Here is an 18,594-nt window from a genome sequence, read left to right on the forward strand (position 1 = left end):
ATAATGTATCTTAAGTGCTTCAAACACTCTCAAAAGCTATGTAAATGCTAAATGTCATTTTAAGTCAAACTATTCTTTTTCATCGTTATTTAAGCAAGCTGGCCCACCAGATCTGGCCCGCAGAACTCAGCAATCCAGCCCCCAATAAGCCACTGATTCCCTCCCTGGCGCATTGCCCCTGCCTCATCGCCTCACTGTGCTCCCATCTGCCGGCCTCTGCTTGGAGGCATCCAAGTGCTGTGAGGTGGGGGGGAAGAAAAGCACCAGTGGTGGGGAGAAGAAATATGGTGGTGGCCAGAAGCAGCCAGCCATTTGGCCCGACTGTTTCCCCTCTGCCGCCTTGTTGCGTTCTGCAGCTTTTGGCAGCCATTTGCTTCTAGCCACCACCACTGTGTTTTCTTCTTTGACCTCTCTATGCTACAAAGCTTCCTGCAGGTGGCCGATTCCAGCCACCGCCACGTTTCCTCCCCCATGGAGCGGGGAGGAAGGTTTCTGAAAACAAGAATGGCGGGGGGGGGGGGGAGAACAACAATACTAAAATTTATTTCATTTTATATTACTTTCTCTGAGCATATGCTAGTGTAAAAGTAGTGCAGTCAGCCAATTTAAAATGGCAGGGCAAGGGAAGGAGGAATCAGGGTGAGGGAAGAAGAAAGGAAGAAAGTGATAGAAAGATACTAGGGAGGAGACCTGGTCTTGTGGTAGCAAGCATGAATTGTCCCCTTTGCTAAGAAGGGTCTGCCCTGATTTGCATTTGAATGGGAGACAGGTAGGAGCACTGTAAAAAAATTCCCCTTAGGGGATGGGGCTGCTCTGGGAAGAGAATCTGCTTGCAGAAGGTTGCAAGTTCCCTCCCTGGCATCTCCACAATAGGGCTGAGAGAGACTTCTGACTGCAGCCTTGGAGAAGTCGCTGCTAGTCTGTGTAGGCAATACTGAGCTAGATGGATCAATGGTCTGACTCAGTATATGGCAGCTTCCTATGTTTATAAAGGGGAAGAGAGAGACAGAAAGTGGCATGAGGAGAGTGCAAGGCAGCGTGAGATAGATGTGAGAAGGCAGCATGAGGCTGTGTGCCCCCCCCCCCCGAGGTGCACTGGAATCAAATCCAGCCCACCACCCGATCTGAGTTTGTCACCCCTGAAAGGTGTTGTTTACTCTCTTATGAGTTTATCTCTCTTATGGGTTATTCAAACAGTAGATGTATAAATTTTTGAAAAACTGAATTGTAAGGTAGGGCATCAGCTAGTAGTCAACTTCTTTCAAGCTAGCGCCTTCTGCAAGGTAGCCAGTCATGAGCTAGAGAACATGGGATCAGTGGAGCATTAACACTCCAAGACTGCTCTCATTATCAAGAAAGAGGCACAGAGATGAAGCATCTTATTTATATCATGTTTTAAGCCCAAATCTGTACCTATTGATATTCTGACTCTGAATCATGGCTACTGGGTGCTCGCCAAACAAAGTCAGTCATGACCAAACTGTGCAAAAATGAATTGAAAGCATTCAAGTATACTACTGTACACTAGGGACCCTAAACGCAGCCACCCACTCACACATAAAATGCCTTACTATGTAAGATTAGTCAAATAATAAATAGGGTTGACCCTTGCTATCTGGCCAAGGGTTACCATTTAATGTGGTGGCTCTCCTATATTCAGCAGAGGGAGAGCATCCCAACATAACATCCATACAGTGGCTTTTGCTAGTATGTCCCTTGTGTCTTTTTAGACTAAATTCTGCTGGGACAGGTTTGCTACATAAACCGCTTCATAAACTTTTGTATTGAAAAGCGGCAAGTGCACATGCACATACACATGAACAGTAATACATTTCCATTTTAAAACCCATTACTTCCCCCTCCCCCATTACAATTTGATTTTGTCAGGACAGATGCTTATTATGTAAGCACATGGAAGCCTCATAGTAATGAACAGGAATTTTTCATACCTGAAATTGGCACCGTATTTAGTAAAGTCAGGCCAGTATACAAAGAGAGAAGAGAAGTTTCCTGCAGCCTTGTTTTATACTTCATACACTCATACTAACCCCGATTCCTATTAGAAGCTACTCTAAGTTTTAAGCAGTCTAATAACAGATTTTAGAGGAAGGCAAAAGAGACATTTTCAATCAATGTATTCAACACAGTTTACAGCTTTTGGTCAAGTTCAGGCTATAAGGAAAATTTTAAATTCAATACCTCAGTCTGACCTTCATGGGCACTGGATTCATGAGTAACACGAATAGCCTGAAATTTCAACATGGATCATTAGTCTATTTGCTAGTACTGGTTAAAAAATTGCAACAAATATAAAGTAATAATCTAATAGCAAAAAGAAAATTTATTTTAAAGTGCATTGTTAAAAAAAAAGACAATGCTTAATTCCCCACTTTAATCAAATATTGGAAAGTTGTTTAATGAAGTCCTCCACCTTCAGGTCCAGAGTAGCAATTTAATCAAACAAAGCATGGGCAATTATTGGCTGCTACTCTAAAATTAGCCCTGTCCCTTGCAAATCCAAGCATTCATTTCAACAAGAGAAAGTCCAGGCATAATGGCAATTCCTTGGTGCCCTACCAAGTTTAGAAGAACAAGGAGGTTCTTCAAATTTAGAGCCAACAGTTCACATAAACTTTTGTTCATAAAAGTTTTTAATTGTTTTTAAATTTGTTTTTATATTGTTTTAAATTGATTATTTTAAATGATTGTTTGTTCTTTGTTTTGTTGTTGGGTACCGCCCATAACCACTGGCTGGGGCCGTATAGAAATGAAATAAATGCCAGCGCTCTTCATGTGGCCACATAGTCCACCAATAACCAAGCACTTTAGAGTGTTTTTCAGCTCTGCTTCCAAATACCCTTCAACTGAAGATGCCAGCTATCACGTCTAGGGAAAATTTATGCTTGACATGTTCTGCAACCAAGTTAAGACAAGAGAGCTGGTCTTGTGGTAGCAAGCATGACTTGTCCCCTTAAGCTAAGCAGGATCCACCCTGGTTGCATATGAAAGGGAGACTAGAAGTGTGAGCGCTGTAAGATATTCCCCTTAGGGGATGGAGCCGCTCTGGGAAGAGCATCTAGGCTCCAAGTTTCTTCCCTGGCATCTCCAAAATAGGACAAGATTTTTAAGGAGAGGAGAGCTGGTCTTGTGGTAGCAAGCATGACTTGTCCCCTTAGCTAAGCAGGGTCTGCCCTGGTTGCATCTGAATGGGAGACTTGATGTGTGAGCACTGCAAGATATTCCCCTCAGGGGATGAAGCCACTCTGGGAAGAGCAGAAGGTTTCAAGTTCCCTCCCTGGCTTCTCCAAGATAGGGCTGAGAGAGATTCCTGCCTGCAACCTTGGAGAAGCCACTGCCAGTCTGTGAAGACAATACTGAGCTAGATAGACCAATGGTCTGACTCAGTATATGGCAGTTTCCTATGTTCCTATGAGTGTGACTCTATCAGTCCAAACTTTCCAAGATACGTTTAGTCAAAATACTTATTGTCCCCACTTTAATGCTGTAATTATGTTGCAGGAACTTGTCTGATTTATTACACAGAGCCAAGTGTAGTTTTAGATCCCATACAAACAAAAAATGTTAATGGCTGTAATACTTGAATCTATTACAAGGCTTCAGCTGACTAACTGGTAGGACTGTGAGTTGAAGGACAGATCTTTTGAGGATATTTCTATTCTGGTTTATTATTGTAGCAAGGAATGAAAAGCAAAATACCAAGTTAACTCTTTTTTTCAGAGAGTAACAACGTTTGTTCATTAAAGTCTTAAATTTCCATACTTGGATTTCTCTAAAAAAGCACATTATGAAAGTTTTTGCAATTATGAGAGTTTTCATTAAAGTTTTTGAAACATTTGGGATTATGAAAGTTTATTTAAATTTGAGCAGTTTAATTAAAGGCGATAAGAATTTTGATTCATTTGACATACCTATGAATAATTGGGCCCAGTAGTACCTTGGGCAAGTAGGTTTACCACCCTACCAAAGGCCCCTGCAACCTCATTTGAAGCCAACAGCCTAAGTATGAGTTCTGCCTCCCCAATAATATAAGGAGTGATACTGACTTCATAAGTTTCTAGATATTTGGCTCTCTCTTCAGGACTCATGGACACTGAATCATCCAGGAATTTCTTCAGTGAGGACTCCGCTTCTAGAACAAATTCAGGAACATGAACACAAAGATCAGTTACCCTCAATTCAGTCACAAAATGCATAGTTTTTATTACATCTATGGCCACTTTTTCATTCCACCCCACATCTGGTACACATGACATGGAATAGTACTATGTTCACACTCAACAAAATATGTCTTTAACAAGTAAAAATAACCAGTTTGGGGGTTAGTTTACCCACCAGGGGAAGCTTGTGTACTTCATTAATGGAAAGCTATAAAGCTACATGCTCACTTCAACATTCTACTGAAATAAATTAGAACATATAAACTTATTTGGGACTGAGAAGGCCATTCATCTAAATAACCTAGGCAGGATTTGTTACTTGGCATTTTATTTCATCAAGATTATGCTTATCATAGTGGCTTTGTTTAATGAATTTTACCAACATTTTCAGATAGTCATAAATGATAAGTAGTTCAGGAGCGCCACCTACCTTTCAAACAAGTTAAGGTTGTATAATAAAAAAGTTAAGGATTTACCAAAGTTAATTTTATCCCTGTTGTTTGCAATAGCATGAATAAGTCCAATTGTTCCACAGGCATTGCTGATTGTTTGTTTCATGAAATATACTGATGGTTTGACTTCTTGTCCCTGAGCTTTTAATTTCTCTTCCTGTTCTGTTCGGAACATTTCATACTAGAAGGCAAGAAAACCAAACACAAACATATATTCTTCATTTAGCAAGAATTTTTTTTTTAAAAAAAAATCTGGTTAAAACGAGTCAGTTCTAGAATAAGCAGTCTTGTCAAGAAGATTCTGTTATTGTAAAAGCAACCTTGTTCTGGGTTTTGAAGTATTTTAATTGTTCCTGAAGTTTGTACAAATTTTAATTTTACTTCAAGTTTGTCCTAGCTTTTTTGAAGCTGGAGATTTTCTAAATATTAGATTTCCCCCCATAATTTTACTTTCAACTCTACATACCTACATCAAGTGTCATGTGTATTATGCTCTCAGTATGATAAATTTTACTGCTAAGGCAAGCATACCATGTTATTTTATAGAAAGCCAATAAACAACAAATTTGATACAGCTAACTAAAAACTTAGTGAAATATTTAGAAAATTAATCATCTCTAACTGGGCTGTATCTCATTACCCTTTTGCCCTGTCATCCAGATCAGTGTTTAAGAGGGTTTTTTGAGCTACAACATTTTTAAATAATCCATGACAGAAGTTTACATAATAATATTTTGGTCTAAATGACACCTTGAAAGACATAAGATGGAAAGACATCTGATCATCAATATATGGGGCTACCAATTCAGTTGCTAATTAACTGGGGAGAAATGGAGAAAATTAATTTTATTTACTTCCCATATTAAAGAAGTATAAACAAGCTTTAAGTTATGTATTTTCTTCTTTCCTTTCTATCTTGTGCATCATTAGCCCCCTCTAGCAAGTTCATACTAGCTTCTTTCATCATTAGTAAAAACACAAATATTATCTGATTCCAGATCAACAACAACATTAATTTAAATGCTTCACATAAAATAGCTATTTAAATCAATTTTTAATCACAGCTGCCTCTGAAGATGTCATTTTTATTTGTCATACTGAAGCCATACTTTGAAGCACAGATAAACAACTAGATCCAACTCCACCAAAATATTAACTGAGCACTTGGGCAATATGCTTGCCCAAAATTGCAATGATGGTGGAGGTGGGGGGTGGGAGGGGTTCCAATTAAGAGATTTAATGCTATATTACATGTTTGGATGTTGCACATCATGGTGCAGTTATGCCCAAGAGAATGTGCTCCATAAGAGTAAAGCTTTTTTGGCTGATTGATGCCAGCTTTCTAATAAAGTCTAGCCATGTACATGGATGTCACTTTGCATGGAATGCTGTCTGAAGAACAAAGCAATTCCCAAGAATGCAGAAGTTCTTCATCTCTGTCCTGAAGAATTATGACCAAAGAAATAAAGTACCCGAAATCTACATGAAGATACCATTTAGATGTCTATTTCCATCTACATAAGAAAGAAAACAGACATCTTTTCAAAATTCATTGCAATACATTACCCACTTTTCCTACCACATTTCCTGAGTAGCACATTCCTATCCAGCAGTAATAAAACAAAGTCTCCTTCTGTTACATTATTTCCAAGATGGAGCGATAAAGAGGCTATTCTCACAATCGGCCAAAATCGGGCTAAGGGAACCTAGCCCGGTTTCGGCCAATCGTGTGCTGCAATGGGAGCCACGCAGCAGCAAACCTCCCAAAGTACCCCTCCCCTTAGCCAAGGTTAAGCAAGAGGTCCATTAACCTCATCTTTTTGATCATGTATTGCCGCGGCACGGCTCCGTGGCAACACATGAAGAGAACCCCTGCTTGGGGGTCTCTCCAGCATGCCCCACACGCTTGCGCGGGGCATCCTGGAACTTCCGAGGGGCGTGCAGCCCCAATCCCTGCAGCCCCTGCCGGCTCCGTGATGGAGCCAGCAGTCATGTGGGCGGCCGATCCAGCTGCCCAGGGCTGCAGTTGTGATCATCTGCGGGCTAAGCCCGCTCTCCCTGCAAGCCCCCTTAAGACGGGTCTCACTGATCGTGAGACTCGCCTCAAAGTGTTTAAACATGAAGGTTACTATTAGAGATTAACAAAATTTACCTTTTCTGTTACTGGAAAGAGGAGGAGGACAGCACAAACTGGTCTTGGCACCATGCTGAGTAGTTCTGGATCCATACCGTAAACATCTACAAACTGCCAGCTGGGATGTATCCCTAGCTGTCTGAGAAACTAGTAAAGAAAATAAAGATGCATACTAAACAATGTCTGCCAATACGTATATTCACACAGTGCACTATAAAAAGGCTTATCAAGCTTAGTGTTATATTTTGGTTCTCAGAATGATTGGGAATAAGTAGTATGACTGTCTGGGGAACAGAGTAAAAGACAGAAAATATCAATATTAAATCTTAATCAAACTCTTATCTCAGGGACAAAGAAAATTATATTTACTTCTGGAAAAACAGGTATAAGCTTAACTGGCTAGGATCCAGACTCTTATGAAAGTAGTTATGCATGCTAAAGGAAGCTTTGGACCTGTGATACTTGAACGATCACAAACAGAATTGCAAATGGCTCTTTAAACTGTAATACGATATGGGGGAAGTTGTCTGGTCAAAGAAGAAGTGAATAATTCCACTGGAACATAGGAAGCTGCCATATATTGAGTCAGACTCTTGGTCTATCTCACTCAGTATTGTCTAAACAGACTGGCAGTGGCTTCTGCAAGACTGCACGCAGGAAGCTCTCTTAGCCCTATCTTGGAGATGCCAGGAAAGGAACTTGGATCCTAGATGTTCTTCCCAGAGTGATTCCATCCCCTGAGGGGAATATTTTACAGTGCTCACACTTCTAATTTCCCCAGGGCAGAGCCTGCTTAGCTAAGGGGACAAGTCATGCTTGCTACCACAAGACCAGCTCTCTTCGTTCCTGGACATGCCCAGGGCCTTAGGATAATTTAAAGTAGCTCTTTTGGTGACAGGCTGTCACCAAATCACCAGTCATAAAGGGAGGAAGAAGACTGAACCAAGTGTATATCTTCATTTTTCCTTACTCTACAGAAATTTGAAAGAATAATAAGGTATCTTTAAAGACTCATCTACAAGACCTGTTAGTACTATACAGCCAAACAGACAAAAGAAGAGTTAAATGCCACAGATGGTGCATTAAATGGTGTAGTCTACTGTCTATTCTATTTTTAAATGAATTTGTGTGTGTGAAAGTCATACTTTGATGACCTACAGATATAAAATTTTGCATACACAATTATGTCACTTAAATTAGCTGAATACACTACTTTTTACACTGGAATATGCTGGGGGAAAGGTTAAATGATTTTTTAAAAGAAGAAATTCTGAATACTAGCCGACCCCTCACAGAGCATCTGTGCGGCGCTTTGGAGCTGGCTGTTTCCCTCTCCGTCTTCCTCCTGCCCCAGTCTCTCCTCTCTTCCCCTTCCCTCTGGCCCCGCGCTCTCCAGCCCTGCTCTCTTCCCGTTCCTCTCCCCACACAGAGCCGCGGCAAGCGGCCAAGAAGGGTCCTGCCACTGCCGTTTTTTCTCCCTCCTGTCCGCCTGCCGCCGCTGCAGCTTCTCTCTCCCCACACTCCTCCCTCCCACCGCCACCTTTCTCTCCCCCCTGCCCGCCGCCACCTTTCTCTCCCCCCGCCTCCGCTGGCCAGCCACTGCTGGCCCTTTCTGCCCCCTCGCCTCTTCAGTCCTCACTTCGGAATTCTCGCGGTGTGTCACAAGAGTTCCGCCACCAAATCCTGGGCACGCATGTCCCAAGAGAATTAAATATATAGATATTTTAACAGTTACTGTTCTCAGACAGTATTCTATCACTCACTAATTAGATTAATAATTCCAAAATGCATCATGCCCAAGAGAAGCAGAAGATCTTTCCCAGATGCAAATGTGCTATGATTCAAGTTTACCATATGTGGTAATTATTCAGTAAAATGAATAACATTTGAAGTTGAAATCCTCCACATTTAAAACTGTTCTTTTAGTTCCCTTTTGCAAGGACATTAATTAAAAAATTATATTACATATCTTTAAATTCTTGAATTTTCCTATAAGTGTAATCTATGTGCAAAATGTGCATTTTGACTGTGCAAAATGACTTTGCACAGTGAACAGATGTTACCAACTATATATTAGACCATGGCTCACACTCTGCACAGCCTTGACACAGGTGATTCAGCACTGCCTGTGTCTAACACACCACTGTGGTGTTGCACAACACCCCTATTCTGCAGCAGCAAAACTGAACAATTGCAGCTGCACAATGACCATTATTTTCATATATCCATACATTGCTTCTATCCATTGCATTGTTCAACTCCGCTTGTGCAATTTAAAGTCACAGTGGAACAAGGCTGTTCTGCAACACCATGTGTGGTACTTCAGACACACACAGCGATGCAGGTAGCACTGAACTACCCCGTATCTGCCCAGAATGTGAGCCAGTGATTATTAACTGACATATCTTTTTAAATATTTAAAGAATATCTGATGCGGCCATTTTTGTTCACTTTACCTTGAAAGGTATTAACTTTATTATACTTTAATTTCACTACTCAAGTAATTAGGATATGGCTTTCTGCACCAACTGAGTTTTCTTAAAGACTTAATCAGGAGGCCAAGATGCAAGTTGCTAACTTTAAGTCTATGCAGCTAGACTCTCCAATTCCAACAAAAATACACTATTCTCCCACGCAAAGGCAGGCTTCCCAGCACAGCCAGCACCAGGCAGCGGTGTTCTCTCTCACAGGGATTCCCAGATATTGTTGACTACAACTCCCATAACCACCAAGCAAAAGCCATTGCAAATGGGGATTCTGGGAGTTGTAGTCAACATCTGGGAATCCCTGTTAGAGGGAATGCTGCCAGGCAGTAGTTGTTTTTTCCAGCACAGGGGAGGGGGTTAACAGACCCAGAGAAACTGCACACAAAGGCTGGGGGTGGATACACTGGGAGGGTGCACAGGGACACCTGGGGACTGTAGTTGCTCCCAATGTTTTCCCTTCCCAGCCTCCCTGCAACACGGCCTCTGGTTTAGCAAAATGCCTCCACCCTGCACTGGAAAAAGCAACTACTGCCTGCCATTGGCCAGACTGGGAGCACCTGCAGAAGTGGTGTGTTTGTGTCAAATCAGAGATTCTGACTGCACAAGCCTACGAACTGTCACAGTCTGCACACAATGTGGACAAGAGCACTGCATGGAAAGCCTAAATTACTAAATCCAATCAACCTAGGTTACCAGAGACATTTTTTAGGAAGGAGAGATTGGGAGATCCATGTGGCCAGGCTCCAAAAGAACCACACAATTAGTCCCACTCTCCCAAGGACGTTTTGGATTTCATTTCTCTGAGACAGTAGCACCCCAGACTGTATGACAAACACAGTTTTGCTAATCGGGGCCGGATTAAGCTAGTGCGTGGCCTGTAGCATATGTTATGAAGGGGCCCCAAATTTTAAAAATGCACATAAATATTGAAACATAAAATTATGGTTGTATGGTGTATGGTTGAAAGTATATCATTTTTAGACACTTGCCCATCATTGCATACCACTGTTAGCATTATTTATGCCTTGACATTGCGAGCAAACAAAGCAAACAAAACGACGTTGTATCAGCCCAGAGGCAAAGGCTTTTTGTGCCATGAAACAATCCTGGCAAACATAAGACAGTGGCAGGGGGAGAGCAGGTAAAACAGTGGGCGAGGCATCCTGGTTTGACCCATGGGAAGCAGAGCACTAATCTAATGGGCAGGAAAAAGTTTGCAACTAATAATAACCCAAAATTGACCTTTGCTTTGCAAACAACTGCAAAACGCCCCCCACCCCTCTTTTGTGTTCAGTAATCCGCACGCAGACAGGAGTCACCGCGGCAGGAGCCGGAGGGCTGAGCCCACTTCTCAGCAGTGCACGCTCTTTAAGTTTCCCCACACATACCTGGCGTGCCCGGAGGCTGTGCAGGCCCACAGGCATGAGGAGGGAGGGAGCATGTGCGGGGCAGGTTGCCTGCACCTACCAGCCTCACAAGAAGCAGCACGTGGGCGACGGAATGCAGCCAGCCAGCCAATTGGAATCAGGCGGTGGCCAACTTGGGACTCGGGAGAGAATGTATGGCAGCACCAGGCAGCGAGGAGAGAGGCTGCACAAGTAGTAGAGAGCAGAAAGAAGAGGGGCAGTTCAAGCCGGGTGTGCGGGGCCCTAAAAAACATGGGGCCCGTTAATCTGGCATAGGTTTTGATGGAAGAAGAGTCTATTCACATTCTGCCCTTTCCCCAAAGGGCATCTAGATGCCATACACGAGGATCTCATTTACCTTCACAACTACCCTGTGAAATAGGGTAGGCTGAGAGTTCATGATTGACCTGAAGTGAGAGTTCAAGTGAGCCTCATAGACAAGTGGAGATTAGAACCCTAGTTTCCGTGTCACTGGTCCAGGTCTGATAACCTTCTACAATACTTTGGCACTTAAAGGAGCTCTGCTTTTAATCTAACAATCAGAAGCACTATCCAAAATTTCACCTTCAAGGTTGCATGCTGAAACACTTATATGCAGGCACACACCATAGGCATGTTAAGACCCTAATGCAATTCCACCAGTTCTCCCTCGCTGGCCCCTATGTATGGAACTGCTCTGCTGAACACATGCAAGGCACCACTTTCCTCTCTTCCTTCAAAACTCTCCTCAGAACCCACCATTCCTCAAGGTCTTCAGCTTAGCCCATTAATTGTTATTCCCAAATGTAACAAAGTTTTATTTTTTTAAAGACGTTTGTATCCTTCATAAAGTGAGCCCAGGAAAGTTAAATAAAAACAAAACCAAAAAAAGACCAGGCCTTCTTGACGGTTGCCCCCGGGGTTTGGAATATGCTCCCTGTCAAAATAAGAGCATCTCCATCTCTGTTTGCTTTTAAGAAGACCCTCAGGACACACCTGTTTTCTCAGGCTACTTAAATTCAAACTGTTTAATTGTTTTTATCCCGTGAAATTGTTTTAATTTTTTATTCTGTCAAGTTGTTTTGTTTTAAGTCTGTTTTATATTTTGTGTGTTTTAAGTTGTGTACACTACCTTAAGTGGCACAGCGGGGAAATGCTTGACTAAAAAGCAGAAGGTTGCCTGTTCAAATCTTCTCTGCCCCTACATTGGGCAGCAGCAATACAGGAAGATGCTGAAAGGCACCATCTCATACTGTGCAGGAGGAAGCAATGGTATACCCCTCCTGTATTCTACCAAAGAAAACCACAGGGCTCTGAAGGCGCCAGGAGTTGACACCGACTTGACAGCACACTTGACCTTTACACCACCTAGAGATATACATATCAGTGGTGTGTGTGTGTGTGTGTGGGTGTGTGTGTGTTTATGTATATGTGTATATATAATTAAACCATTTCCCTTTCTGCCCAAGAGCAAGTAGTAAGCTAAGACTATTTAAGTTAATATAACTAAGCTCATGAAAGATATAAAGCATATTTAATTGTAGGTTCCCAGGAACTGTGTCAGATTTCAGACCTGCAATGCTTGAGCTGCCATGAAGCTCACTAAGGCAAGTTCCTTGCTCTCTAAGAAACACATGCCTTGGTTACTGCAATGATATACTGTCATTTCTCATGTCCTTGGAATAGCAAGGGGAAAGCCTAGAATCGGGCACTTCTTCATGTGAAACATGAAGGAATACAACACCAGTCACCAGAAATGCTACAACATGGGTCACTGGAACGCTGTAGATCTCTACAACTCGTACGTAATATAGATGAGCCCTGAGCTCAGGCCAATCCTCCACACAATCAAAACATACACATCTTTCAAACAAATTTTTGCAGAGGGTTCTCCACCATCCTACTTCACTCATCCCATAATTTCAACCAGACATTTCCAAAACACAGCCCTGCATTTCGCCATATGGGGAAACCAAGTACCATTCTGTGGAAGAGGTTTGTCCCCAAACACTGCTGTGCAATATTGCACTGCTATTGCTGTACAATAGCAGCTGCCACTTGGCAGTCCTGCTCTTCCAGAGCATAACTTTTTTGTGCTGAAGGGAAGTGGCGGGGAGGGACAGCAGCTGCTCTCTCTGCTCTGGGCTTTAACAGCACACCAAGGAGGTGGGAGTGGTAGGAAAGAACAGAAATTTCTTATAGGCAATTCTTGCTTGCCACAGGAGGTTAGGCAACTGCTTAATTAAAAGACTGAAGTGCAGCATGGTAATCTGATTGATATAAGCCACTCCAAAAAAAAAAGGACAGATAGCACATGCAGCAATATACTAAATACAATAGTCACAAAGTGATGGCTCAAGCCAGCAAAATTTGCTATATGGAAAGAAAAACAGGAAATAGTAGTTTGCCAGGTAGGCCTATAGGCAAGTTTCTTGATGAACCAAGTACTAATACACTAGTTTTTGAACATACCTGAACAATTCATCTACTGTGATTTAATGTAAAAAAAACAAAAAACCACCATCTGACCAATAGTCCGCTATTTTCTTTCTGAGAAGGCAAGCAGGGGCGGGGGGGAATCATTGAAGTGCCTTTCATAAATCCCAACAATATCTGGTGTGAGGACTTGGCCTCAGCTGTTCCACAGTCTAAACACTTGCTACCAGCAGTTTAGGATTTTCAGATGTATTTATTTTTAATGGATTCTACTCCCAGTCACAGAAACTTGTGTCTCTCAAAAACAACAAAAGCTTAGTATTGTGGTATTGATAGCTCCTTACAATCTAGCTCAGATTCAACAAAAATTAGATTGTTGATTCCACAAGTTTTCTGAGAAGATTATTCCAGAATTTCATTGATATGAAATTCTATTCTACCCTATTCTCCCTATTCTACAACATAAATTGGTTTGCTAGCAGTGTACACCAACCTGTTCTTTCAAACTCAACCTTCTGGCTCCTCTAAACTTACATTGCCACAATTAATTTCTTCCTTTGACACCAACGAGGTCTTATACTCCATCATCATTTAATTATCATCCTTTGGTAGACAAGTGTCATGTTGCCTAAGCACTCCGGAAATACATTTTCCTTCCCTGGTGTCATCTAGGACTTTTATGATAGAATACAGAAGTGGCATAGTCACTCTATAGATAGCTTAAAAATGTAAAGGAGGAAGACAGGCATTCATGACATGAGATCAGGAATATTGAGGGGCAGGAAAAGCAAGAGAGAGGAAACAAGGACAAGAACAAGGCATTATAGGAGTAGTAAGGGTTAAGAATGTATTCAGGAGATCAGAGAAAGCACTCATAAACAAGTTACTTTAAAATTAAGCTTTGGATACCCAGAATTTTTACTCAGTGGTTGTAAGGCTCCAGGTCAATTCAAATGGACCCAATCCTAACACTGTAGTACAAGAGTATCCACATATGATAATGATGAGGATGATCTCACATTCAGAATTAATCCAGCTTTCTGGCAATAAATAACTCTATTGACAAACCATGCTATCATAACGTATAGATATAATTTATTGCACAGGGGACAAAGGCTGGTTTCATAAATGTTAACAACACTGTTTAGTATGCATTATCTCACTTGCCAATACACTAAAGAGAACAGGTTTTGACAATCCTTAGGAATTATTTATTTGACAAATGCAAAAATTAAGTTACCACAATAAGTTAAGACAAGCAGACTACTAGGGCAGCCCAGGATGTAATTTTTTTTTACGGGGGGGGGCGCATTGCTCAAGAATTGGAAGTCCAATGGGAAACTTCCTGTGTTCCCAAACAGGTAAGGCAGGAAGCCAGTCTGTTACAGCAAATACAACCAAGAGACATTAGAAGCCGAGATTTATTGTGGCCCAAGCATTCATGGACTAGAGCCCACTTCATCAGATGATTTAAGTGACATTTCAGTGGACAACTTTTCCACATACATACAGAGAGGAAAAAAGTAAACTGTGGGGTCAAAGAGAGAAACATTAAATGCAAGAAACATTCTTTAACAGCAAGCCCAATAATAGCCATTTATGCCACGATTTTTAGAGGAAAGAAATAATAGCTCACCTGGTTCGTGACCTGAAAATAAGAACAAAGAAAATTGTCAAATTACAGTCCTTCACTCAGTTAAATTTCACTGTAAAAGCTCAAACCTGTTTCTCACCCCAAGGGGGGCCAAATGGTTCAATTCCACCCCACATTCCAGCCCTCATGCACGACTAGCTACCCCTTACGCACCACACCAACTTTTACCACCACCCCTCCCACCCTAGCAAGTTATCTTTTCTACCTTCCTTTCCCAGAAGCCCTCAAAATGAAGAGGTTTCGCTTTACTTGGCCACTGCTGCCGCCTTTCCACCATGAGGCACACAACACATCCCTCCCGCTTGCTCCCATCTCCTTCCGTTCCCATCCCATCCCATCCCCCATTCAGCTCTCACATCAGGGTTCGCTTCCAGGGGCAGCCAGCGATGAGGATCCATGGCTCGTGCTTCAGGGACCTGCAGGGGAAAGATGCCAGACAGTGTCCCTCTTGTGTGCTCTGTTGCGTGCGCGCGCAGCACCCCAACCCGACCGGCCCGAAACACCCGTCTACTGACAGCACCCCGACACACACCTCATTGGCAGTCCGCCCCGTCCCCCTCGCTCCTACCCAGAACACGACGTGAACTGTACCAAATGCCACGCAGGAGGGGAGGTCACATCACCTGCCTTTCTTCGCTCTTTTCTTTCTCCTCCCCCAGTTTCGGCCTCCCTAAAACAAGAGAAGTCTTTCTGCTGTGAGTCAAATAACAGAACTCGGGAGAGGGGCAAGGAAAATGATAGTACATTATATTTCTGTAATAATTCCCCCCCCCTTCAATTACATGGGCTCTCCCGCATCAATGTCTCCGCCCTGGCTGAAGGAGGTGTGTCTGATGAGAGGCTGAAGAGACAGCTTGGTGTTGTAGGGGGCGCAGTTCTTACACATGTTAATCTGGAACGAAAAACTACAGTACCGAACACAATGAGCCTGAGTAAGAGAGAACAAAATAGAAAGGCAATTTAAAAAGTTCTCTCTCTCTCTTTCCATAGGGAAGTACGATTTTTTTTTAAGTATCCCTAAACCTGTATCCTACGAGTGAGGAGGCTCTCTGCGTGCCCCTCGCGTGCATTTTAGCGCTGCCCTTCCGGTCATTGAGATAATTGCATACAACATATGATCTCTCTCCAGAATAACTTGGCTCGATGTTTTTTGGTAGGAAAGTGCACGACCTCATGTCAAGAAAGATATTTGTTGAATTCCCTTGACTTCAAGAGGAACGCCACCAGTCCAGTCTGGCAAGGGGGAAAGAATAATAGCTTATTTGGGTTTGCTTGGTGCCTTGAAGTTCAAAGGTAGTCTTCGGTCACTAACTGTGTAGTCTGACATTTTATGTATGTTAAAGAATTTGTGCATGACATAGTCCATTCTTTGACACCTTTCCAATTGTACTTGTAGCAGCAAATCATAAGAAGGGCATTGCTGGATCAATCCAAGGATCAATTTGGCCCAGCATTCTGTTGGCACTAAGCAAATGCCACCAAAATCATTCTTGGAAGTGTGCAAGCAGAACATAAAGGAATCAGTCCTTGTCGTTTGTTCCCAAGATATTGTACTCAAGTAGTGGTATACTGCCTTTGAAAATAGAAGTCCTGTTTCCTTTTTGGAGTACATTTAATGAGAATGTAACATGCTTTCTCCTACTAAAACAGAGTTATACTTGCCACACACTTGGCTAGTCAGCCATTTTCATTGGGAATCACTGCTTGAGAGGAAGACACATGCTCATTAACGAATGATTCATGCCATGTTATTTACACCAGTTTCCTGCAATCAGTACTGAGTCTGAGTTGCATTATCTGATGTATCACCAAGCCTAATAATGTTCCATTACCTGTTCAACCTGATTACAGTCAATGACAGCACTACTTCCTGCCACCATTTCAGTTATTTTCAATTAGTTTCTAATTTACGCATGCTTGATATCCTATCAGCTTCCGTGGATTATGTGGAATGCATAAATGCTGGTGCATACCTTACACATCACTGTGATACACGACTGTTTGTTAAAACATGTAAATTGGTCTGTGTCTTCAACAGGCAGTGAACACACATTAATGAGCTACAACAACTCATAGCTCCCAGTGATGTCTACTCAACTGCCTGTCCCTAGATATTTGGGGATGTTATTTGACCCTTGCATTTGAGATGCTTAGTGCAGCAAATACAGATATGCCAATGTGCCACACCAGTTCTTAGAGATCCTAGATGCTCTTCTAACGTGGCACTGAGACTCGAATTGGGGATTCAGAGAATTGAAGCCAGGGCATGGATCTTAATCTTAGTTTATTGGCTTAAGATCAGGTTTTCCCCTCAAGGCTGGATCTCTCTAGTCCTGGCTGATGGGTTTCAGTCATCTTGGATGCAAGCTGTCCAGAATAAAATCTCAGCCTTGGGCCTTTCTCAAGATTACCTTTTTCTGTTAAATTATAACCAGGCTGTACAGGTGTTGAAACAAAGAATTCTGGACATAGAATATCAGAATGACCTTAGTCTTATTTCTAACTATATCAGGAGGAGACTTGATTTTCCTTTTGGAGGTTCATCTTCTTATTTACAAACTTTAATTTACTCCCACCATCAAAGGGCTTTTTTCAGGGCGAGACATGATGTACTGCCTTCTGCAGTGCTTTCTGGGAGATTTTTGAAGGTCCCAAGGAGTGACAGACTTTGTATTTGTGGTCTGGGGGATGTTGAAAATGTACAACATGTTCTGTTGCATTGCTTATTCTATAAGGACATACAACAGACTTTATTAACTCCTATTGTTTTATCTTTACCTGGTCATTCAGAAGAATTTTATGTTGCATTCTTGCTTGCAGACAAAATGTCCTCTATTACATATAAGGTGGCAAAGTTTTGCTCTATAGCTGTTAGGACTCGACAGCAATTAATTTCCTGTCCTGTCTTTTAGATTTTTGGTTTGGTTAGGATGTTGGATAACAGCCATTTTTATATGCAAATGGGACGTTCTCCTTCTGATTATTACCATTGTTATTTTATGTATTTTTTAATCTGTACTTTTCTGTAAAGTTTTAAATTGCATTTGCTGATCTTTGATCGTTGATAGTAATAAACTAAACTAAATGTGCCACATAAAGTGTCAACCAACTTATCTTTTATTTTGGATCCAGCCTCTTTTGCAGGGAGCTTAACTAAATGAAGTACCAGTAATCATACAGCTATGTCCACTGCAATATTTGGTTGGGGTACATTGTTACATTAAATACATACTCATACTAAAGATCTGTCTCCTAAATGTCATTATTTCATGCTTGGACTTGACTTATGACAAACTGAAAAGACTGGCCACTAACGTTTTATACAGAGCAAGATTATTTTTCAGCTGAGCAGAGCTTGCCCCCCCCCCACCCTCAGCTTTGGTATCCTGCACCCACACAGCCTTGTGCCACTCAGTTAGCAGCTGTGCCAAGAGAACTTTCCTTTGTTTTAAAGGTCTTGCCAAGCAAATGTTATATTATGCAATAAATGTGAAGTTGTTACTCAGTTGTTGCAGGGTGGAGATCACATAGAAAGCTTCCTTATATGGAGTCAGAACTTTGGTCTTTTTAGCCCAGTATTGTCTGTTCTGACTGGCAGAGGCTCTCTAAGGTCTTAGAAAAAGGCCTTCCCAGTCCCACCTGGGATTGTTTTAACTGTACAATACTTTGTTTTCTTTCTTTATGGGATCTGATTGATACAACACATTAGGCTCTGTTTTATTGGGCAGCGGCAAGATAGAAAGATGCTGAAGGGCGTCATCTCATAGTGCACAGGAGATGGTAATGGTAAACCCCTTCTGTATTCTACCAAAGAAAACCACATGGCTCTGTGGTTACCAGGACACTGTGTTGTTGTGTGACACTGACTC

General features: G+C 42.0%; 1 protein-coding gene across 1 annotated transcript in view; it reads right to left on the reverse strand.

The window, feature by feature from the left end:
* UCHL3 (ubiquitin C-terminal hydrolase L3) overlaps positions 1–15,028 on the reverse strand; it is a 37,353-nt gene extending 22,325 nt beyond the window's left edge. The window contains exons 1-6 of the mRNA XM_053312890.1: positions 14,931–15,028; positions 14,708–14,719; positions 6,783–6,911; positions 4,655–4,811; positions 4,065–4,150; positions 2,200–2,247 (exon numbers count right to left, since the gene is read on the reverse strand). Coding sequence (XP_053168865.1) covers positions 2,200–2,247; positions 4,065–4,150; positions 4,655–4,811; positions 6,783–6,911; positions 14,708–14,719; positions 14,931–15,002 — 504 coding nt within the window. The 5' untranslated portion in view covers positions 15,003–15,028. The remainder of the gene's footprint in view (positions 1–2,199; positions 2,248–4,064; positions 4,151–4,654; positions 4,812–6,782; positions 6,912–14,707; positions 14,720–14,930) is intronic.
* Between the last annotated feature and the right edge of the window lie 3,566 nt (positions 15,029–18,594).

Source organism: Hemicordylus capensis, chromosome 3, assembly GCF_027244095.1.
Source record: "Hemicordylus capensis ecotype Gifberg chromosome 3, rHemCap1.1.pri, whole genome shotgun sequence".
Classification (NCBI taxonomy): Eukaryota; Metazoa; Chordata; class Lepidosauria; order Squamata; family Cordylidae; genus Hemicordylus; species Hemicordylus capensis.